The sequence below is a fragment of the Microchirus variegatus genome, assembly GCF_963457635.1.
Source record: "Microchirus variegatus genome assembly, chromosome: 5".
In the NCBI taxonomy this organism is placed as follows: Eukaryota; Metazoa; Chordata; class Actinopteri; order Pleuronectiformes; family Soleidae; genus Microchirus; species Microchirus variegatus.
In genome coordinates, this window is record NC_139806.1 from 28893439 (window position 1) to 28918640 (window position 25202).

The 25202-nt window shown below is 39.3% G+C and overlaps 1 protein-coding gene across 3 annotated transcripts in view; it reads right to left on the reverse strand.

Annotated features, from left to right (window-relative positions):
• The window catches only part of gtf2ird1 (GTF2I repeat domain containing 1), a 36113-nt gene extending 11126 nt beyond the window's left edge, over positions 1-24987 (reverse strand). For 2 of the 3 annotated variants that reach the window (XM_083889139.1, XM_083889137.1), the window contains exons 1-14: positions 24750-24987; positions 16768-16900; positions 15358-15499; positions 13402-13581; positions 12308-12491; positions 9983-10278; positions 9007-9102; positions 8251-8334; positions 7833-8016; positions 5818-5843; positions 4941-5061; positions 3001-3044; positions 2736-2816; positions 1553-1699 (exon numbers count right to left, since the gene is read on the reverse strand). In XM_083889139.1, coding sequence (XP_083745265.1) covers positions 1553-1699; positions 2736-2816; positions 3001-3044; positions 4941-5061; positions 5818-5843; positions 7833-8016; positions 8251-8334; positions 9007-9102; positions 9983-10278; positions 12308-12491; positions 13402-13581; positions 15358-15499; positions 16768-16893 — 1711 coding nt within the window. In that variant the 5' untranslated portion in view covers positions 16894-16900; positions 24750-24987. Of the gene's footprint in view, positions 1-1552; positions 1700-2735; positions 2817-3000; positions 3045-4940; positions 5062-5817; positions 5844-7832; positions 8017-8250; positions 8335-9006; positions 9103-9982; positions 10279-12307; positions 12492-13401; positions 13582-15357; positions 15500-16767; positions 16901-19830; positions 19933-24749 lie in introns of those variants that run through there. The other variant, XM_083889138.1, reaches the window with a different exon arrangement.
• Positions 24988-25202: the final 215 nt, after the last annotated feature.

The window sequence follows — 25202 nt, forward strand, 5'->3', positions numbered from 1 at the left end:
ATTTTCAGTGTAGAAAATGTGTCAAAGAATACAAAATAAAACATGACATTTGCTGCACTCACCTTTAACATCTTTCCTTTAGTGGTGATTTGTGAAAGAAAAGAAAACTTAAACAAGGAACAATTAAAATAAATAAAATGAAAATAAACGCCTCTTTAAAGACTTGTGAGTTACAGCCAAGATCAGGAGGAGAATTTTGCTTTTTCTAACTCAACATCTAACTCTAAATAATAGTTGGGTCAAGAAATAGGGAAAAAGTCTCAGTCACAGTCTGTAAATGTGCACCGTGTGTCTGAAAACACGATAACGAGGAAATATCAGGATACAGGGATTCAGCTAGAAATGGTACTGATTATTCTCATTATTGCTATAACCTGTTAATTAGTTTCTTTATGAAATGATAAGTTGTTTGACAATAAAATGTGAAAAACTCAACTTTTTTAAAAGATTTAAAACAATTCTTCGATATTTTTCTTCTTAAAACAGAATATTTGTTGCTCCGAATAAGAAATAAATCATTAAAAAGTATGAAAACATTATTATTTTCAGGTTTGGGAAACATATTTATCCATGAAAAATTATCAAGTATTCATTGATTGCAGCCCTAAACTGCATGTTTGAGGACTTTGGTATTTCACATTTTTATCAACATCTTCTGGTCCAAACAACTATAATTGATTATTAGAGAAAAGAACTGATAATAAACCTAATCTTTAGCTGCAGCTTTTGTTTTAAACCCTGTTTTCCTTAAATTTAAATTGTGTTATTTGGTGCCAAACATATACAAATATGAATAAAAGTATCACACCAGTCTAGAAGATTTTATAATTGATTAATGTGTTGGGTTCTAGATTAATTGATTAGGTTTTTGGTCCAGAAAACGTCAGAAAATGTTGTCCACAAATGAAAATGACTGAGTTTTAATGATTTATTTGTTAAACGGAGCAAAAAAAGACAACAGAAAATATTCACATTTATGTCAGAAAATGTCCAAAATCCAAAATTATTCCATTTTAAAGATTTATTTATTAAATGGAGCAAAGAAAACGTGAACATATTAACATTTATTTCAGGAAATGTTGTCTACAAATCAAAATGACTTAGTTTTAATAATTAATTTGTTAAATGGAGCAAAGAAAACAACAAATATTCACATTTAAGTTTTAATTGTTTAAAAATATATAAATAATAATTCTCTTATAATAATACTCTAATAATAATACTTTAATAATAATACTTTTTCCACTTGATATTGTCATAAAGAAACAAATCAAAAGGTTAAACTAAGGTCGGACTCATGTTGTTTTAAATGACACACGGTGCTTTTCACAGATGAGAGTTTTAAAGAAAAGGAGGAGGAGCTACAGTGGGTTTAGAATCGGGGAGGCGGGACTTAACGGTTGTGAGGTTGTGACTATTATTAAAGGGGAGGTGTGGTCGTGTGGAGAGTGGGATTATGGGGGAAAGTAGTGTTTTCATACAGTGAGGTGTGGGTGGAGCTGTGGACGGGGCTGTGGGCGGAGCTGTGGACGGCGGCTGACGACGATGTTACCTGTGTGATTCTCCAGTGACTGATGAGGAGCAGCAGGAGCGACAGGAGGAGGAGGAGGAGCAGCGGGCGACGCTGTGGCTGCTGGACACGCCGTCACAGACTCCATGATGCAATCCCCGGCCTCCTCTGCACTCTGACCTCCAGGCTCTGTATTTGGAGGGGGAAGACATTAAAGTTTATGCTGAAGTGTGAGATAAACAACGGGAGGACAGAGAGAGCGACAGGAAACGTTTGACTGACGATCGTTTCCTGTTTGGGTTGCGATGTTTTCGAGCGATAAGCGTGGAAAAAATGTTTTTTTTGTGTGTGTGATTTCAGACAACAAAGAAGAAAAGAAAGTCCGAGTCTGAGACGGAAAAGTTTGTGCAAAACAAAAACAGGAAACAGGAAATACACTAATGGCTTAAAAATGGCACAAGTTTTAAACTTTGAAGTCACCAGAAGTGACTTTAATTACTTAGGTAGTCAAGATAATATCTTTAGAAGATATAATATACTTGTTTTTATGCTTTTAAATGCTAAGAAACAGTTGTAATGGGTGATTTCCTCCCATTGGCCACAGGGGGCGATATAATATGAAGTCAGAAATATTGATTTTACTTTTTATGATTATTTTTTATATAATTATTTGCCTTGATATGGAACGACATAAATGTTTACATGTCAATGACGACAAAAGGAGTTAAAGTAACGCTAAACTCAAACTAACGCTAATGGCGCTAAAGGAGCTAACGCAGCTAACGGATAAACTAATTGTTAAAATTAGTCTAAAGTAATGCTAAACTCGAACTAACGCTAACGGCGCTAATGCAGGTAAACGGTGCTTGGACTCCGGTGCAGCGCAAGACGCGCTTGATGTCATGTGCACACATGACATCAAGCGCGTCTTTTTCCGGTCAGTCGTCAGGGAAGCGTGTCACGCGTTAACCGCCGTTAATGTCATTAGCGTCATGTGCCCAGCACGATAAAAAACACTAAGATAGAGTCAGAAAGTGAATTATTACAGTGCAAAGTATTCGGTTAGCGGGTTAGGGTTAGCCAAGTTTGCAACGTTCAATAATACAAATTTAGACACCGTATTAGTGTAAAAGTTAGAAGCCGTGTCCATAAAAGCTTTGATATGTGAGTGAAAACTGGTCTCTGGAGTCTGTGTTTAAAGAGTGCAGAGTGTGTGCTCACTTACCTGGCAGTGCAACTTGAATGACTTCCCCATCTGGAGGCTCCGTTTTAATCCTTTTCACAGGAATGCAATCTCCTGAAGGGCCTGAGGAGATAGAGCAGTTCATTTTTACCCCGCTGTCAGGCGCTGGCATTGTGTTTTACGGCGGCGTTAAATAGATTGAAGTCAGTGACAGAGTATGTTTGAAGTGACTGGGGGAAAACAACATGGTTGGGGGGGAATATCGACTTCCTCTTTACAGTAAAAGTTTGTCTAAAAAAGCACATACCTGGTTCACATTCAGCCAGTGGACTCACACACGCACTCGTTGATCTGGAAAATACATCAAACCAGGGTCAAAGGAGGGTTATAATAACACATGAATCCGTTTTGACGTGTATTCTTCTGTGATTTCTGTGCTTTTATTTTGAAATGTGTTTTTTTTACTTCGTTTAAAACATGTCTGCAGGTTCATCTCGACATTAATTATTCTCTAACAACGAGAAAATGAAGTTTAAGTCACTTTCCAAACGGCTGCACCAAACCCCATAGAGAAAATCAGCGATTTTACATCACAGGACGCAGGAGCTGCTGAGCCACTTCTGCCTCCATCCTTAAGCTAAAATGTGTTATTTTTCTGACATCTGTGATTTAAGTCTTTAATTTGGGTTTATTTAAGTGACATAAAATTAAGAAATGAGGCAGCAGTCGACCAGCAGCGTCTGCGTCGCCTTGGGCTAAAAATGCCACTTTTCTCAATGGGCTTTGGTGCAGGAGAATCGGCGGTTTGTAACACTTAAAAAAATGCAATTTTCCAGTCAGAATAGGTCGCAAATTAGCAAAAATGAGGAGAATGCTTGTGCTTTGCAAATGAGATGTGTACTAACATCTCTTTAAGTGTTAGTGAGTATCTTTGGTTTGGTTTCACGTTTTGGGGATTGAGAAAAGACGTTTTTCGCAGTTTTCTGACATTTTATGGACCAAACGACTCACACATCACTCTCCTGTAAAAGAATTAAATAAAGTAAATGTGGACTTCCTCTGTTCTTCTTCTTTTTTTTAAAGCTTTTTATGTCTTGTACTCAAAATGATTGAGTGCAGCAGATTATTGGCTCAGACTCAACATGTGACCACTCTTCTTCTTCTTCTGCTGTGAGTACAGCGGAGGAAACCGGGGTCAGACACATGGAAAAACTGCATTAACTACACTCTGCTGAAGTCGGTGGAAAAATCACTCATAAATTATTTACGGAATAATATTTACTGCTGTTCTATGTTTGTGAGTGCTCCAGCGGACGTGTATTTTATTTTGAAAGAGTCACCAAGAAATAAAATTTTATTCTAAATCCATGTGTAAATCAATGAATTTTATTCCAGGAATAACTATAGTAACTATGACTCATCATAAATGTCTAATTTGGATGATATTTGACCTCAATGAGGGCAGTTTTTTAATCTCAAACCCCTCTCTAATCCCCTGGTTTAACTAATCATGGAAATAATCATCTATTGCAGCCCTAATGCAGGATTTAGATGGACTCGGGAATTCTGACTTTAAAACTCAGAATTCTGACTTTATTCTCAGAATTCTGAGAATAGTCAGAATTCTGAGAATAAAGTCAGAATTCTAACTTAAAACTCAGAATTCTGACTTTATTCTCAGGATTCTGACTTTAAAACTCAGAATTCTGAGTTCTGACTATTCTCAGAATTCTAACTTAAAACTCAGAATTCTGAGTTCTGACTATTCTCAGAATTCTAACTTAAAACTCAGAATTCTGAATTCATTCTCAGAATTCTGACTTAATTCTCAGAATTCTGACTAACTTTAAATCCCCAAATTCTGACTTTAAAACTCAGAATTCTGACTTTATTTTCAGAATTCTGACTTCATTCTCAGGATTCTGACTTTAAAACTCAGAAGTATGATTTCATTCTCAGGATTCTGACTATTCTCAGAATTTCTGACTTCTAGTCTCAGAATTTCTGACTTCGGAGAATAAAGTCTGAATTTAAAAAGTCAGAACTGAAATATTTGTTTCCTGTGTGGCCTTAATCCTCTTCCGTTACCCTCGACTATGAAGCAGTTACAAGTCAAAATGCAGTAAATAAAGCAGAAATGAGGCCAAATGAAAAAACATGACTTCTATGATAACTCCTGTAAAGCAGCATATTCGAGTAAAGCTGCTAATATAATCCCGTCTTGTACGAACAGTGGCTCTGACCGACCTGCTGCTCAGAGGATTGCTGATCAGCTCAGCACACGGCAGACTCAGGCTGTCGAGGAATCCGTCGTCAGACGTCAAACCCAGGTCCAGTTTTCCATCCTCCCTCGCCATTTTGCCAGCAGCTTCAACAAAAGAAGAGAGAAAAACTTAAGAAAGAATCTGCGGAGTCAAATGTTCAGATAAATTTCCAAACACTGGGTCGGGACCCACAGATGGGTCACGGGTGATTTGTTTTTGGTTCCAAAAAAACAAATTAGCAACATTTTCCTACCATTTAATTTAGGATTTATGCTCATATTTTTGAAATAACATGCATAAAATGAAGTTGTTTTTAATTTAATAAACATCTTCGCAGTTGAAAATGATAAGATAAGATAAGATAGCTTTATTTATCCCACAGTGGGGAGAGAACAGGGTTTCAGAGGTGACGTGTAAATGAAACTAAACAACAATTATAGATATGTGATGACAGAGTTTTAAAGCTATTTTTGATATTTTTGCGCCTTTTTTAACCGTATATAGAATTTTTTGTGGAAACACGACAATTATAAAGCAATAATTCCACGTTTCTCATTATTTATACTTAAGGGCATTTTGTCTCAGGCTGCAGTGATTAATCGATAAATAATTAAAGAATTATTTAATTAACTATGTACAATTTTGACAACTCACTCATTGGTTCAAGTTCTTTTTTTAAATAATACTAATAAAAAAAGTGCAATATGATCTGGTTTCTTTGATTTAAAGAGAATAATTTTGGCTTTTTTAAAAAAAAAAAAAACATTTTGGAGCATTACTTTCTAAAATAGGGAGAAAAAAATTCTAAAATAGGGATTAAATCCACATGCATTTAAAAATCTAATGAATCAGAATCTTACCAGTGAAAATCCTTTCATCGAACATTCTGAAAAAAAGGAAAAAAAGAGAAAGAAGACAAGAGGGACGTCATCAGTCACTGGGTTTGGAAACGTGATGCAAACACATACACGTGGAAGAGACAACACAACGTTAACAGCTCGTTACGCACAATAATTGTCCTTGTGCACAGTCAAACAGCCCAGTAATCTGAATCCCTGTGACTAAAAATAAACGCAGACATGTGATGTCGCTCCTGGTACGGCGCCTCCACGCTTCCAAACACAGGTCATCTTAAATAAGTCTTATTTACATCTGTGAATAAAACCTTTTTTTACGACTTTCCAGCTGGTGACGAAGGTTATTGAGCGTAATTATCCTTCATTTAACAACCCCGTTTAAAGGCAGATGACCTCATTTTATAATCCGGGGGTCTCAACAATTTATCTGTATCCTTTAACAACGAGAAACTGAAGCTTGAGTCACTTTCTAAACCGCTTACCACCCCTGCACCAAACCCCATAGAGAAAATCAGCGATTTTACGTCATAGTAAGTTAAGTTGTTGATCCACTGCTGCCTCCATCCCTACATTCAAATGTGTTATTATTATGACTTCTGTGTTTTAAATCTTTAGTTTGGGTTTATTTAAGCGACATAAAATCAAGAAATGAGGCAGCAGTCGACCAGCAGCGTCTGCGTCGCCTTGGGCTAAAAATGACACTTTTCTCAATGGGCTTTGGTGCAGGAGAATCGGCGCTTTACAAACGCTTAAAAAGTGCAATTTTCCAGTCAGAAAGGGCCATAAATTAGCAAAAATAAAGAGGAGACTGCTTGTACTTTGCAAATGAGACGCGTTGAACCATCTTTTAAGTGTAAATATGTTGAAATGTAATCTTTGAGACGATAAACGGAGTATCTAAACGCGTCTTTCGCAATTTTTATGGATTTACCGACTCTGAGAAAATGTGTCATATATATATATTCAGTTAACTTGAATATATTGCTAGTCTTCATGATCAGTTTGCTTGGAGCCTTGTCAACAAAGAGAAAGAAGACTAAAAAGAGGACATCAGGGGTGTCGGCAATGTGACCTAACTCCGAATTAATCCCATTTCCAATCTTTCCTAATTGCGTTAGCATTCATGAGGACGCCTGCGGGATCCGTTAAAAAAGACGTGTTATCTCAAACGAGGCACGGCGGCTCGTGTAAATGAGCTTAAACAAGCGGCGGCCAAGAGAAGGTCGTTTGGGACGCGAACAGTGACGGTTTTTGAGCGTAAAATAGTTCGGAAGCGACGCCGAGCTGGATGATGGCGCGGTAACAAGCGCCGATCTGAGCTCTGCCGCTAAATCAGACTTTATTGGACTTTTATGACGGCAAGAAGTGATGTGCCTCCGTGAAAATAAATGGGTAATGTCACATCCTAAATATTGAAGTGTGCCTAAAGGGGAGCAAAATGTGAAAAATGTACAATATGTAATAGTTGAGGATTTTCCAAGTGTGGTCGCTAAAAACATGGCTGGCAGCACTGACAATATGAAAATACTGAGCAAATTCAATTAAAATCAAAGTCTACAATAACTTAGGGGCATGTTTTTCAGCATTATTTTGATGTTAGATGGTTTTTCCTGGCTGGAAATAGAAGTTTGTGTTGATTTGTGAACATTTCACTCACCCACACCAAACCCCATAGAGAAAACAAGCGTTTTAAGCTCACAGGGACAGAGGAGCTGATGGTGTGCTGCCGCCTGATTTGGTAAATTTGTGTGACTGAGTTGAATTCAAATGAATGATTTCAAACACTAATGTCATGAAATAGTACACTTGAATGAACTGAAGGGGGCAGCAGTGGACGAACAACAACAGTGTTCTGTGCTGTTAAATTGTTTTTCTCTATGGGGTTTGGTGTGAGAGAGTGAGCCATTTACAAAGTGACTCAAACTTGAGTTTCCAGTCCAAAAAAAAAAAAAGGTCTATCAGAGAGTTAACCAAAGAGCGGCAAAAAACCTCAACTGTCACTTTAAGGCCATCCTCACCGTTTGACGATAAAGCAGATTCCGTGGCGCTCGTCCAGGATGCGCTTGAGCTTGGGAACGCCGTAAGTGCAGGGCCTCTTGAAGGGGATCTGGTCTGGGATGCCTATAATCTCCACTGCCCCCGGGTCACAGGCTATTTTGCGGTAAGGAACAGGCACCATGTGATCCAGACCCAGGGCCTCGGCTGCAGGAGGAGGAGGGAAAAAAAACATTTGTAGAAGCTGCTTTAAGGGAATGACAATGAGATTGGATAAAGTCTGGAACCAATCCCAAAAACCCTTGTAGCTCTTTATTATATAAATGATAACATCCAGGATAATGTGGACACAAATATGACTCGGATGGTGAGATCAAACCAAAACTCAACCCATCAACATCCACAGAATCATCACAGGAGAAAGAGTCTCGTGTTCCTCACCGTATCTGCTGTTGAATAAAATCTGAACGCACTCCCTCAGTGTGTTGATGTCCTCGGTTTCGCGAATGAACAAGTCCCATTTTTCTGCAAAGCAAGGCAAGACAAGTGTGTCAGAAACATGGCGTTTTGTCACAGCTTTAAAGATACGCTGCCGTCGCGGCGCTAACGATCTGAATGCATCACGTAACAGCTCCTCTTATTTAAACACTGTAGACACCAAAGAGACGATAAAGTTTACAAGGTTCATTGAATGCATCTTGAAGCAGCTCCTCTTATTTAAACAGTGCGTACGCCAAAGAGGTAATGACATTTACAAGGTTCCTTGAAGGCATCTCGTAGCTCCTATTATGTTCACTCACTGTTGACCCTGAATTACTCACACTAGCGCTTTCATTTGTATTCTTGACGTGCCAAATTACATTCCGACAAAACTACGTCTGAAGTAAAATCGGAATTTAAAGACCACAGAGAAGCTCGTTTTGAGGACAGCAAACTGCTGTTGGATGTGAAAGAGTCGTTGTGTGTAAAATTATGTAATTGGGTCGTGAAGAAAAGTATGTATACAGACATTTTCAGCAAAAGTGGCCTTTTAACGAGCAAGGCATGCTACTACACAGTAGCAACCATGCATGTGGAGCCTCCATGTGGCAGGCAGAGGCAGTGCAGCCATTGTAAGTGGTAAAATGTCAAATAAATCAGCCAAATATGTCAGTATCCAGGTTAACATAATGCATATTAATCTTTTTTTTGGCTCACCTGATTTTTCATGCACGATGGAGAAGAGCAGCCTCTTGGAGATGTGGATGCCAGGAGGACTCTGACCTTGTTCACCAGGTAGTCTTGTTGTCTCATCTGAAAGTTCGAGGCAAATTTTTCCAGTTATTCACTTGCATTTATTCGAGTTTTACTGAAGTTATTTAACAGTAAACAGGGCTGATCTGCCTTCATAAAAGGATTTAACGTCAGTTTTGTATACAATTTCAGATGCATGTGACTCCCCACTCTTCCTTAACACAGGTAACTGATGAATTAAGCTAACTGCTTATTGACCGCTCAGCAGTAAATGATTAATTCACTGATTTGAGTTTAACAGGGAAATGTGCTGTTAAAGCGCCGCTCTGAATGAATTAATGAGCGCTGTAATAATCTGAATTTACTGCAGTTTAAGTAGAGTCTGCACACGCTGCAGGCCTGGGGTGAAAGACATTTTTTTTTAGTGTTTATTACCGTTATGATCGTTATTGAAAGTGTTTCTGTCAGTTCCATTCATGGGAGGATTTAACTGAGAAAAGGAGCCCACATTCTGCTCGCAGTCAAGCTCTGACTGTTACGACAATAAAAGGCGTCACGGCTGACGTCATTGGGATCGGTGATAAACAGCGGCTGAGAAGCCAATCACGCAAAGACGTGTCGGAACAGGCGCAGGAAAAATATTAATGGGAACAATTTGAGAGGAGGTGAGAGGAGTTCACAAACCAGTGATCACACCTAAATATCTCTTTATTTGTCTGATAAATAGCAACCTAAGAGTAAGATACTCAGAAAATATAGATAAAAAAGCTAATAGTCGTTTGATAAAACACTCTGCAGACCCTAAAGAGGTCAGGGAATTTACAAGGTTCCTTGAATACATCTCATAGCAGCTCCTCTTAGTTGTCTGGATGCATTTGTTTCTTATTATTTTTCTAATAAAAAGCTGTTGTAAACATCGGCCTAACGATCAACAACCTACCACTGCTAGCACCGTCCTTGGCGCACATGTTCTTGTCCGTCCCCATTGTCCAGTTGGTTAGTCGGTCTTTGCCCAGGTTGAGGAGAGACTTGGGCTTGAAGTCCAGCTGTTTGCTGTCTGGGTGAGGTTTGGAGGACATGGGCATACCGTACAGGAAGTTGCTGGAAGAGGCCGGACTCGACGACACGGCGACCGTCTTCCCTGGGCCGTGGCTGCCCGGCGTCATGGCAGCGGCGGAAGTGTTGTGATTGACGTCAGTGCTGGACTTGGCTTCTCGGGGCAAATCCTCGGCTGGCCTGAGCGTGGAGATGGAAGTTAAAATTTAAAGACAAAACAAGGAGGAAAAGCAGCGCCTGGAGGTTCCAGAGTGTTTGATGTTTCTTTCCGAGGCTAACATACATCACAGCTTGACATCAAAGCTTCTGGTTTGCCAACTGTTACCACTTGCCAAAGATCTCCTGGCTTGCGCCCGACACTTTGGAGGAGGACGGATGCTTTTGCTCTTTTGTGCAAAAGTTTTAGAGGCGGTAACTGAAAAATGAACCTGACCAAACGAGGGCTACGTGACATTAATCTACAAGAGTACGCCGAACAAAAACTCACTCAATGATGTAGAAGATGCCAAAGCTTTGGTGTTTTTGGGATAACGTAGAAAAAAAGAATCGCGCTTTGCAAAAAAAAAAAGCACTCACGATAATTTGATTATGGGGATCGTCCATTAGCATGATAAATCGTGAGCTGAGAAACCTATTAAGATTTCACGTGAGTGATTAACCACAAGGTGGCAGCAGCAACATTTGTTTTGTGGATTTCATGTGTGTTTGTAAAAGGGTTGAAATTTACAATGTTCCTTGAATGCATTATCACAGCTGCATGAGAACTCAACATTCTGTGGAGCCCAAAGAGGAATTTATAAGGTTCATTGACCCTGTGTAGTATTTATGGGTTTATATAACCCAAAATCCACTTTTTTATACATATTTTGTGCTCCTGCATTGTCTAGTCGCTGTATAATAGTTTTTGTTTCATTTTCGTAGTGTTTCAAAAAGTCATGTAAAATAACATGGTCGCAGGCCGCTGTTGCATAGCCACTGTTAGCAGCGAGACGCCATGTTTCTACGGGAGCCTGTAAGGACAAACGCGAAAGAACAAATGAAGCATCGCTTTACTTGCAGCGGAAGTCCCGCCTCCTCTCTCTCCACTTCGTCTGCTACGGCCGCGGTAGCTCGCCCTCTCCCTCGCCTCACGAACCTCATCTGCTGACACGGAGAAAGACGACGAGGACGACATTTGACCGGCTGAGGATACCGTAACGCTCAGGGAAGGGAGGGGGTGAGCAGAGGAGCAGTTCTTTGTTGTAAATTTCAGCCTCTCCTCTAGATGTCACTATAAACTACTAACTTCACCTTTAAAAGGGTATTTGATTTCACTGCTATAAGCAGCAGTGGATCAACACCTCCCTGTGTGCTGTGATGTAAAATTGATGATTTTCTAAAAGGACTTTGGTGCAGAGAGAAAGAGGAGTTTAGAAAAGCACACAAATTCAGTTTCCAGTTAAAAATGCTTAGTAACAGCGAGATAGAGCAGATCATAGATTACATAAAATATCACTGACTTAAGCTTGTGTAAGCCTTGTGTTAATTCATCTGTTTTTCCCTCATGTTTTCGTCCTCCATGTCTGAGGTTGGTTCTTGGAGCAGGTGGCATGAAATACACTTAAAAACAAGCCAGAGCGATGCCTTTAAGTGAAAAAGTCTGCCTTGATCCAACAGGAGAATCAGATTCTGGCTCAGACAAATCAGATACGAGTCTCTGAGGAGTGACGAGCCTCATTAATATTGGCCAGACTTCACCGTTTCCCTTAATACACATAACTCTTTATTACCTGGAAAGAAAAATACAAGTCACTGCACCTTGTCCACCTCTGCAAATAATCCTGTTACACATTGCCAGTATTGTTATGAAGAAAACATGTTCTGGAAACACTGACTGGAAACTGGGAAAACATGGTTTCTTCTCCCCAGCTAAATTAAAACCCTGTTTATCCCCGACTAATACGCAACAGTCTGTCTGCTACCATCAAACTGCAGGAGATGACAAAGCACAAGGGAAATGTGCTCGCAGCCAAACACAAGTATGTATCTCTGGAAAACATTAGAGGCTGAAGTGAAAATGCCAAAACATCTATTTGGAGCGATCAGATGTGAAACATCTGGTTTTATAATCTTTTATAATCTGAAACCGGGAGTCTGTGAGCCTGAACAGCGGCGCATTGTTCAGGAATAGAACGACGACAACAACAACAACAAGGGACACGAGACTCACCGTTTCACCGTGAACTGGACGCGGTGGCTCTGCTCCAGGATCTTCATCAGGGTCTTGGTGTCGTACTCGGAGGGCTTCTTCAGGGCCACTCCCTCGGGCAAGCCGTGGGCCACCACACAGCTGGGGTCCTTGTGGATCCACTCATAAGGCACAGGGACCAGGCTGCTCTTTCCCAACGCTTCACCTGCGCGTCGCAAGAGTCAGAATTGATCCTCGGTTTGTTTGGATTTGTCCATTATTAATAAGATAAGATTTGCACAGAAAAATTGTCGTGCATTCATCATTCTAGACAATCGTAGACAGACATGAGACAAATGTCACAGCACGAATCGACTCGACACAGCGCGACTTGGCACGTTTGGCTTTGGAAAAATCGGAATTTTGAGATTAAAGTCAGAATTCTGTGATTTGAAGTCAGGTTTTTGAGATCAAACATTGGAATTTTGAGATTAAAGTCAGAATTCCATGATTCTGGAGTCAGGCTTTTGACTTCTGACTTAAATTTTGAGATAAAAGTCAGAATTTTGTGATTAAAGTTTACTTTAATCTTAAAAGCAGATTTTAATTCAGGATTTTGAGATTCAAAGTTGGAATTTTAAGGTTAAAGTCAAGGTACCGTGTTTTTGAATCAGGCATCTGAGATTTTAAAATGGAATTTTTAGATAAAAGTCAGAAACACGATATTTTTAAGTCAGGCCTTTGAGATTAAAAGTCAGAATTTTGAGATGAAAGTCAGAATTCCGTGATTTTAAATCAGGCTCTTGAGATTCAAAGTCGGAATTTTGAGATCAAAATCAGAATTTTGAGAATAAAAATAAGAATTTTGAGAATAAAATCAGAATTTTGAGATTCCGATGATCGTGAGTCACAACCCAACGTTCAGTGGTATTTCAGTCCAGTTGCATTCTGCACTACCTTTTTTATCCTCATATTGACAAGAAAACAATAATATATGTGGGAATTATTGATTCCAGTCAAATGTGTTGATCAGAGACGTGGTTTAAGGTTTGTGTTTGGACGTCAGAGGATTAAAGATCAAGTTTGGGAATGGTGCGACACATCTTATAAATCATGTAAACATGGTGCGTCCTTACTGTAAAGCACAGTGAAGACTTCCTCCACCATCTTCCTCAGGACAAAGACATTGGACTGAGCCTCTGACGGAGCCCTCGGTTTCCCGTGGTCGCCGTCCTTGCTCGGCGGTTTGTTGAGGTCGCCTTCCTGGTCTTTGGTATGAGTGTTTGCTGTGGTCAGATTTTGCAAACACGGCGCCCCTGAAACGCCAAAATGACACAACAAAAACAAGCACAGGAGAGCGTTAAAAAATGAGCGTGGAGTTCATTTTGGTGCTTTTACGTCCAAAATAACAAATCACAGGATGATGGAGAGACTCACTCCTGAGAGTAATGAACGTGTCACCTTTGAGAAAAACAGCGGCGCACAAAATTAACGACTTGTTTTGTCTTTAATTTGTCTTTAATAAAATTAATGGCTTGTTTGGACGAGTGTAAGCGTCCGCGACAATCGGTGATTAAGTAGAAAACACGACGCCACTTAGTTTGCACCGTCCTCATTTGTTACGCTTGAAGGTCCGACTCCACGACAAACAACGCTGTTTTCCCCAACCCCTAATTTGATATGCGAAACAACAGCAAAGTGGAGTTAACTGTTGGATTAAGTCATTTCACCTTTCATACTCACGCTGATAAAATGAGAGAGTGTAGCGCGAGGTGGCAGGTTATTTTCATTTGGTGGAAATAACAGGGAAACTGGGAAGTTTACTGTGTACTTGTGTACTTGAAAGGCAACAGGTGGAGTTTAATGTCCTGACGCCGATTTCTCAAATATGACTCAATGCACAATCCCGCACGCTACTTTGCTAATTAGAAATGACGGCTGACGGAAAGAATTTAGTTTGGGTCAGGAGTATTTTATCAAAAATATCTACTCAACCTTCTTCTGAGAGTTGAGCGCTGAACTTTAAATGTGTTCAACGACTATTTCAACGTTGCGGGAACGTTCGACAGTCAGTGACCAAGATTGCGTCACAGCACATTCTTAATTTTTAGTCAGAATTCCGTGATTTTAAGAGCTGATTTCAAGTCAGGCTTCTGAGATTAAAGTCAGAACTCTGATTTCAAATCAGGCTTCTGAGATTTTAAGTCGTAATTTTGAGATTAAAGCCAGAATTCCGATATTTTAAGTCAGGCTTTTGAGATTCAAAGTTGGAATTCTGACAATATAAATCAGGTTTTTGATATTCTAAATCGGAATTTTGAGATTAAAGTCGTAATTTTGAGATTTAAGTCAAGCTTCTGAGATTTTAATTCGGAATTTTGAGATTAAAGCCAGAATTCCGATATTTTCAATCAGGCTTTTGAGATTAAAGTCAGAATTCCGATATTTTAAATCAGGTTTTTGAGATTCAAAGTTGGAATTTTGAGATTAAAGTCAGAATTCCGAGATTTCAAGTCAAGCTTCTGAGATTTTAAATTGGAATTTTGAGACTAACGCCAGAATTCTGATCTCAATCACAACCCCAACGTTCAGTGGTATTTCAATTCAGTGACTGTTGCTCTGGTCATGCAGGAAGTACCCAAATTCAAAGACATTCACATAAATCAGAACTCAAAGGTGGGTAAAATTCCACAAATTAGCTCCCACGACCCATCTGTGGGTCCCGAGCCGATGTTTGGGAATCACTGCTCTTAACGGTCTGTGGAAATGGAGCCCAGAAGAGATGCAGAATGCTAGTTTTTGCACAGATCATTTGATCTAATTCGTTCTGAAAGGTTATTATGACTTTATTGATCAATAATGATCAGCTTGATCTAAAAAACTTGGCTTTAACGTCTGAGCCTTTACAAATAATCTCTCACATGCTTTTCAACTGAGTTCTAAACCCTATTAGGAGTCATTTAAGACATGACAAAAGAGGATGTGATGTGGCATGTGCCGTGCTTTGTTGAACTTTGAAATCCCTACAGGGAAAAAAAACCCGAATTGATGAGTGACTGACGCTCTACGAAGACTGAACGACGTCCACTCACGGCAAAACTTGTAGAAGTCTGTCTGGATCTCCCTCCTGGAGTTGAGGAACACTCGGCCCCGCTCCGTGCCGACGGCGATCACGCTGTCCTCGTGCACGGTGACGCACGCCACCTCGGCGTTGAGCTTCGACATCGCCATACACTGCAAAAAAAAAACACAGATGAGAGATGACGTCGCCAGACATAATGGGTCAAAGGGGTGGCCCTTGAGCAAGGCACCTAATCCCCATTTATAAAATCTTGTTTTACAGTAAATCAGTTGTACAGATAGTCCAGTTTAAATTTTAACCATAGTTCTGTGTTGGGCTGTTAGCAAAATACCACGTAGAGCGTTGTTACAGACTGGTTTTTGCCAATAATGGCTAGCTCGAGACAGATATGCACATTTCCGACTTCTCAAATTCAAAGACATTGTTAAATCAGGCTTTTGAGATTTTAAGACGGAATTTTGAGATTAAAACCAGAATTCTGTGATTTTAAATCAGGTTTCTGAGATTTTAAGTCGTAATTATGAGATTAAAGTCAGAATTCCGATATTTGAAGTCAGTCTTTTGAGATTAAAGTCAGAATTCCAATATTTTAAATCAGGCTTTTGAGATTCAAAGTTGGAATTTTTAGATTAAAGTCAGAATTCTGTGATTTGAAGTCAGGCTTCTGAGATTTTAAGTCATTATTTTGAGATTTGAGCCAGAGTTCCAATATTTTTAAGTCAGGCTTCTGAGATTTGAAGTTGTAATGTTGAGATTTAAGCCAGAATTCCATTATTTATAAGACAGGCTTTTGAGATTTAAGTCAGATTTCCAATATTTTAAATCAGGCTTTTGAGATTTAAAGTTGGAATTTTGAGATTAAAGTCAGGCTTCTGAGATTTTAAGGTGTAATTTTGAGATTAAAGTCAGAATTCAGATTTTTTAGATGAGGCTTTTGAGATTAAAGTCAGAATTTTGAGATTAAAGTCAGAATTCCGTGATTTGAATTCAGGCTTCTGAGATTGTAAATCCTAATTTTGAGATTTAAGACAGAATTCCAATATTTTTAAGTCAGGCTTTTGAGAGAGTAGGAATTTTGAGATTAAAGTCAGAATTTTGTGATTTTGAGATTCAATAGTAATAAAACTAACGAGTCAAACTCAAAAAGAGTTAATTAAGAAAACGAGATAAGATCTACAAGCTGGCCTTTCTTGGCAGAGAGGAACGACACTTAGATTCTATCGCTAACCAACCCCTGACGTTCACTTACGTTATTTTGAAAAACAAGAAGCATTCACACGTTTTAAAACATGCAAAGTGGCTGCTTACGAACTCATTTACAAAGAGCAGTTAATCATCTTGACACCACAGCTTGAAAAGACCCAAATAAAAACATCAGTGTGTGTGTGTGTAAAGGGGGGGTTCTGGCATTGGGACGTACCACTGAGTCCAGGGCCGACACCAGGCTGGTGAGGATCTCCTGTCTGGCTGACAGTAGTGGTACCTGCGGGTCGCCCCGGGCGCTCGCCCTGACGCCGTCACACGCCAGCTTCCTCATCTGAGCCATGCTGCCTCTGTGGGGGGGAGAGACAGCGTGATATATCCACACAAAAGCCTGCATGTGTCTGAGCACGCACTCGCCTTTGACAGGCATTCAAATCATCAGCTTCTTCTGACATCACGGCGTTTCGCTTTGAGCGTCGACATGACTCTGGGCTGTAACTCGTCATAGTTTTTTCCATTGTCGATTAATCTCAAGATATGTTAATCCCAAGCTGTTTCGTCATAACATATAGAACAAGTGTAAAACAGGTCTTTACAAAAGGTTGAGTCCATAAAATGTTGATAATTGTTTCCCAAACTTGACCAAAAAATGGTTTGTTTTTGTCCACAAAACCAAAAATGACCCAGTTTTAATGATTTCTTCTCTCTATGGAGCAAAGAAAACAGACAATATTCACATTTAAGAAGCTGAGAAATCACAGAAACTTCTTTTAATCCTTAAAAAAAGATGAAAAAAAGTAGTAGTAGAAAAAGTTTAAAACAAGTGTTTACAAAATGTTCTGTTCTGGTTTGTCTATGGATAAGCCAACAGGATACGAAGCGGAGCTGCAGCTAGCAATTATTTTCTCAATTATTCGATCGTTTGGTCCATAAAATGTTGATCATTCTTTTCAAACTTCGTCTCGTTTTTGTCCACAAACCAAAAATGACTCAGTTTTACTGACGTTGAAAAACTGTCTTTGAAAGAGCTTGAGGCTGGCTTTACACGACAACGATCTGAACACAAACCGTAAAAGTGGCGTTGCGTTCCCACTTTTTATTTTGCGTTTAGGCGAGCGTCTTTGGGTGGAAATCTGCATGCACACGGTGACGCAAAAGTGAGTGAAATTTGATGTAGTATGCATGCCAGGTGGCTAGGTGGCACTGCGAAGCACTGTCATACAACAACACCAGGAGCGCGCGTATGCGCTGAAACATCCTTCTACTTCTCTCTAGTAGCGCTGAGTAGCCCACAGTCAAAAACCACAACATTAACTCGGCGTAATTGCTGAAATGACTCCTGGATAGGTATCAGAGCAGCTAAGGCAACTTGAATGTCGGACAGATGGATCGAATCCAACATGTTTGTTGTTGTTTGGTTGTACTGCACATGGATCTGACGTCAACTCGTACAGGAGAATAGCCAGCATCTCTAAAGAGAACCGGGGGCGAATGTGGTACCAACTTCAGCGTCGTGCTAGCGTGAGCAGCTCAGAAAATACTTTTGCGTTTTCAACCCTTTAGACGGGAAAGCGACAGCGGAGCGTTTTTAAGATTTCCACTCTGGAGGGTGGGTTAATTTTTGTTTTCTCTCTGGAGGGTGGGTTCATGTGTCTGATATTTAAGGGTTTTTCCTCCAGTAGAATAATATTTTGATATATTAACAGCAGATTCATCATAAATACATTGCGATATTAGCATGTCGTGTCTGTTTTCATCGTAAATTAGCATGCTACACCAAGTACAGCTGAGGCTGATGGGAATTATTATTATCAAGAAGAACTGGACAAATAAACGTAAGCTAAAAAATGTACAGGGAAGCATGAAACGTTCGGACCGAATGCCAAAATGTGGGTGGAGGACGAATGGGGGGGGGGGCAGGAAATATCCAAACTCTGAGGCAATCGGTGCGGACGGATGTTGAAATGTTCCTGAGGATCACTTCATACTTGAACCAAAATTCATGGACTGCATCCTGTGGGAAGAGTCATTACGAGATTTCATAACAGCTGCCGAAGACATTTCAGCACAAACGCCAGGTGTTTAGTGAGAACGAGGTTCTACAGCTGCCTTTTAAGTCCGACTTGACCGTGTGACTGGACTGTACCATTTAGAAGGGTCTTTCAAATGCAACCAGCTGTGCGCATGTCCTTAAAAAACCCCAAGCAGCAAATGAAAAATGGGAAAATCCATCCAACATCAACCATTTCTCGGGTTACGCTGCACACCAGAGACAGATATTGTGACAGATATAATGGCAAAAGTACACACTTTTAAACTCTACTAAATTGTCTGAATTTTTTAAACCTTCGACACATGGATTCACAAAAATGGCTAAATTCACAATATTGACCACGACAAGAGCAGAAATTTGTACATGGAATAACAGAAAATATCATTTTTGAATAAGTAAATTAATCAAATTAAGGGTTGTTTGACAATGATTTATTTGGTTCCTATAACAAATAAAATTGATCCACTGATCAACATTTGTCAACATTTTCCTCACATTTATGGACCAGTAATTGATTAAAACCAATTTCCAAGAGATGTTTGGTAAATTCAGTCAATTTAGTTTGGTAAATTCAACAGGCTCTCTTGTTAAATGTGAATATGTTCTTGTTTCTTTACTCCACATCATGAATAAAATTATCAAAACTGAATCACTTCTGGTTTATGGAGTCTAGGGGTGGGGGAAAAATCTATTCACATAGGAATCGCGATTTTAATCATCCACGATTCTGAATCGATTCATAAACTTCAAAAAAAATATATTCTTTTTTTACGTTTCTATTTTGAAAAACAACACAAAACACCAGTTTTTGTTATTTGTGTACCGTTACAGTAAAGTTATTTTTTGTACAGTAAGTAAGTTTTTATTTGTTTTGAATGAATAAATGTTAACGTTTGTCTTAAGTTTGCCTTTGTGTGATCACATTATCACATTATCTTATACAATGTATTGTTTTGATGCCATAATTTGCCTTAACACACTACGCATTGTATCAATTTTTGAATCGAGAATCGTATGAATTGAATCGTGACACTAAGAATTGGAATCTAATCGAGACAAACCAAGGAAATAATTGGAAAACTTGTTGTTTGGGGACCCAAAAAAACTATTTTTCTTTTGACCCCAGTCTTTGGGAATCACTGGATTAGTGAACACACTGTACATACAACAACAGTGTTCTCGCGAGCGTGGCTAAATTATAAAAATCAATCTATTTAAATTCCCTACCTTCTGATTATCCCTAAAGTTGTCGACTGAGGCTAATTCCAGCGCTCACATGATATCACATGAACCCATTTAAAGCCGTCTCCACCTTCTCCACGACACATGGATCAGGAGGAGGAGAGAGAGAGAGAGCTGCCGACTTAAGATGGCTGACATAAGTCATTTATTTCCCCGTAATGTCTGGAGGGGGGGACGGGGGACAACGTCGCCAAAGGCCCCGAAAATGAAAAGCTCGACAATGTAAATAAAAGTAAAAGAGGGGAAACAGAATGGGAATTGTCAAAGACAAAACTAAAGCCGGGCACTATGTTCTCATGGCAACTGAAGCCCGTCTCCTTGGAAACTAATCTCGGGGCATTTGAACAATGCAGCTCTGGCCTTTAATCTCGCCAGACACTGGGAACCATTATACGAGCCGCTGGCGAGCGCCGGACTGCTAACTCAATAGAGAGAGGACAGAGATAGACAGATGCAGACGGACGGACGAGGGGAGGGGAGAGGGTGTGGTTCAGCTGCAACAGTCGGAAAACACGCCAAAGTCCATTGGCCGTCTAAATCTGCCTCCCCTGAGGCCGCCGCAAACATTAGCCCCCTCCTCGCCGAAATATACGGCCTCAAAATAGATGGCCTCTTTACCTCACATCTTCCAAAAGGGAAGTGGCGAAGGAGAAAGGTTGGGATAAGCGCGGGCTCTTTGGGATAATGCCACGTCAACCGCTCAAGGATAATGTCACGGCGCCGTTACGGCTCTCGGACAGAATATTTATTAGCACAGCGCGGCGGAACAATGTTCATCATCAGTATGTGTGACAAAGAGGTCATTACAAAACCCTATTTTACACCAAAGATTTGCAAGAATACACATTATTTAACATTAGTGCTAGGCACGTTAGCGCACTAGCGGCGTCAAAGTTAACGTACATTAACGCATGACGTGTTTCCATGATGACTGACCTGAAAAAGATGCACATACCGTCACGTTTACTCGAGTCCAGGTATCGTTTTCCAGTTAGCACTGTTAGCTCCTTTAACGCCGTTAGCGCGCTTGGAGCGGTCTGTTTATTAAACAAAAATAGCAGCGCTACAAATAAACCAGCGTACCTGTGTACTGCATATGTGTGTCTCTGCTTTTAAAGTTTAGCGATACTTTGGAGACTAATTTTAACAGTCTGTAGTCACATAAACATGACGTCACGCGCGTCTTTTTCCGCCATGAGTTAATGTGCGTTAACGTTGACGCGCAGCACCATTTAAAACACACAGGTCTTTAAAAAAAATATATATTTGTCCATTATTGTTTAAAAAATAGCATGTTTGTTGTCTTTTGTGGACTTTTAACCCTCTTATGACCGTCATATTTAGATTTTATGGCTGTAGAATTGTCAACAGATGTTCAATGAGTGAGTTCTTCTGCCCGTTTTTTTCCAACATGACATTCACTTTCAATATCTGGAAGTTATTTAATCGAAAGACGGTGCTTAGAAGTTGACGTCACACTTCCGTGGAAGTCTACCGTAATGACAAGTATATTTCTCTGTTATCCGGTATCCATCCATCTTCTACTGCTTTATCCTCAACATGGGTAAACGGTTTACGGTAATGAGAAGTATGCATGCCCAAATCCTGTCGGCGACAGGTCACAGAAAGGTTAAATAAAAGCAAGTGAAACAAAACTATATACTACTACTATATTACTGCCTGAATGTTATGACCTCACACTGACACTTTAACCAGACTGCCAAAAAGTCAAGCACTGGATGGCGAAATGACCGCCGATTATCATGTTTACATTACTACCGATGGGAGCCAGAACTGATAAAACAAAAAAAGCAATTGCATCACTTCTGCAGGATCTACAGCGTGTTGAGCTACGAGATGCGTTCAAGATCCTGTCACCTTGTGATAAATAGATGCCAAATGGTTGCAATCATTGATTAAAAAAAATTGTTGTGTATCTTTTTAATATATTAGGAATAGTCTCATACACCAATCAAATACACATGTATTCACCAACTTTTCTGTTGAAACCCACAAATGAAGATAGTTACGACAGCTCTAAGTTATTTACCTGATATTATATATATATCACTTCTATTTTGGACTAGCTGTAAATCTCTGACTTGTACTCCAATGACGACCTAATTTGTGGATTACCACATGGACTCAGCAGCAAACATTAAGGTTCGTAGACCCTGTGTGCGTTTGCAGAATTGCTAAATATTTATTCTTGAATGCATCTCGTAAGCACCAACTAATAATACAGTATTTGACTAGTCAAAGAATAATACTGCTATAAAAGCCCATATCTAACATATGGTTTTCCAGAAAGAGGAGGTATATTTGGACTTTAGGAAATAAAACGTCCTGTTACACAAGTTATTTTATTCTAATTAAACATCCACACAGGTTGAACCCGGACAGAAAATTTGCGTTTTCACTAAGGAGGGATCCAAACACTGCCACTTTTACAGAAAATAACAATTCTGCTGCATTTGCTTCACGCTAAATCAGACGTACGCATACTCGAGACGTAGCCTGCTCTGACGCAAATGGAACTTCCAACACAAAAATAAACCAATGGATCTTGGAGCCAGAGCAAAATTAAGCAAGGACAGGCATGGCAACATACCTGCTGCGGCAAAACAGGTTACGAAACTCATCGTGAAAACAAACATCGTCTCGATCCCTTTATTTACATGCAGAGCTTCAGAGCAGGATGTCAAAAGAACAAATAATATATCAACTTAAAGGAGTTGTAAATAAAGGTTTTGGTCTGTAATGATGACCCCACATGACACGGTAAAAAGCACGAGTGTCATAATAAATAACCGTGTGTTTGTGTTCCTCCAAAGGGAAGTGATCGTACGTCATGTGTACAAATTCTCTTGTGAACGTCATGTGAATTCAATTGTTAAGACTGTGAGTGTGAACAGAGACAACTCTGGACTGTTTTAATCTGACATCCTAATCTGCATATTGTATGGTTGTTGTGGATTTTTGTCACTTGTTCTTTTCTCCTATTCTTTGTATTCGTACGTTTCACTCGTCCTGACTGACCTTTTTGCTGCTGTGACAGAAGAATTTTGCCAGTCTGGGATCAATAACGAGTAACCTAATCAGCCCTAATCTAATCTGCGCTAATCTAATCTAATCTGAAATAATCGAATTCCATTTCTTGCATGCATAGCACATTTATATTTTACTTTTATTTTACACGGTGCAGCTGAAACACAACATTTTGTTTGTTTCATTTTCTGTTTTCCTAGATTTACTGTAGATTAATAATGTATAACAAGACTGGGATTAACTCAGTTCTTGGTGTTCCTTCAGCTTGCTTTGTTGTCCTAGCATGTACAGTAAATCTAACACAACAATGTATGGGAGGTATATGTTATATCAAAACAAAGCAGACAGACATTGTGTACAGACCATAAATAGATGCTAACACTAAAAGTACAAGGTTAAAAAGAAGAAACTTGCGTTTATCTCTCTCTCGAGTTAAAAGCTGAAATAATTCTTTCTTTCTTTCTCTTACCTCTCTATTTAAATCTGTTTATTGTGTTTTATTGTGCATTTTATGCCGCTTGTTGCTGCCGCTGCTATGTTTCACTCTCTCTTTTATTGGAAAACATCTTGAAAATGCTGCTTGTTGTTGAAATGTGTTCCACAAATAAACTTTACAAAAATAAAGCAATAATAAAAAAGGGGCTTAATACAAGACTACAACTAGCAATAGAAGGCAACAGTTACAGTGGAAGTTTGGTGCATATTAATAAAGAATAATAATTTGTCTGATAGTGTTTCCTATGTTGTTATACGAGTATAAATGTCTGTTAAATGTTAAATTCTTGGTAATCCATATCTAAGGCCCACAGCAATTTTCAGTATTTCATGTCGTATAATCATATTCTTTGTTTCTCATTGATTACACAGTAATAATTGTAATTATCTTTATTCAAATACATATGAGATTATGTTACTGATATTGCAAATCACAATTTCAGTCAAAAAAATGTATTTGATGAATTGTTTGTTATTTTTAAATTGGACAATAAAGCCAACGTTTAATTTCCACATCTATGGACATTAAATTACCATTACAACTGTTTTATTTTTACATGCATTCTTCTTCTCTAGTTCTTCTAAAGTATACTGTATGTTATAAATTATGTACGCCCATGCTGTTCGTGTTTACAACTTTCAAAAACGGCTGTTAAAATAAATAAATAAATAAATAAATGAATAGAGGAAATGTTTATTATGATATTATATATTAGCCACAGCAGCGTCCATTTAAAGTCCAATTTTACAATTAATTTATTATGCGTAACAAGGCTGTCATTAACTCACAAACACAGCTATTAATGCTGTTTTTTTGTTTCGTAAAGTTTAAAAACATGTCGCTTGTCTTTATCGTTTGACAGTTGCGAGCTAGCTTTGCTTTGTTGTCCTAGCTTGTGTCCTTATAGCAACGTATGGGAGTTAATTTAGCACAAAGCTGTGTACAAACACATTATAAACAGAGGCTAACGCTGTCAGTCACAAGGTTAAAGGAAGGAGTTTCCTCCTCTTTCTCTGTTCACGGAGTTCGCCGCAAAAACTAACTGACGCCTACAAATTCTGCTTAAACATGTGTTTAATTATTAATCACCGCTGGCTAATTAGCCGCACGTATCACACTAACGCCGAGCTAGCTGGCTAACTAGCCCCTCGTAAACTCGTTAGCTCGCCGCGTTAGCTTAGCAGCGCTAGCCGCTGTGCTCTCCTCTCCTCCCCCACCACACCAGTCTGGAAATTAGCTTCTTAATCCCTCATTTTCTACACGTACTATTGACAAACAAAAGCCACGGGCGGAATAGAAACAACACACACGGCGGAACAGAAACAGCACATGTACGTGGAAGCAGACACAGAAAGCTCACCTTAATTCGCGATTAAAATAGCCTTGTTGCTGTTGTCAATCCCGGAATAGGTTTTTATTCCCCCCGGTTTTTAATCCATCACAAACGCTCACGATTCCCATCCACAAGCGTAATCCGGAACATCGCAGCGAAGGACTTTCGACGGGCAGCTTTTTAAAATAAATATATGACACTTGTGCGTGTGTGAGTGTTTTCCCCTCAGTTTATTCCTCTTTTTGTCTCCTTTAACAGAGCAGGGTGTCCCTTTCCCCTCTCTTTGTTCTGTAATCCAGTAAAATTGAAACTCATTCGCCTCCTGCTAATCCCAGCCCAACTCAACAACAGCATCTATTGGCTGCCGTTTACATACGGGATTAACGGAGGGGTGAAAACACACCTCAGGGCGCAATGTTTACATGGAAGTGGGGGAATAAAATATTCCCAGTGTGTTTCATTTGGATTGTTTTATAAATA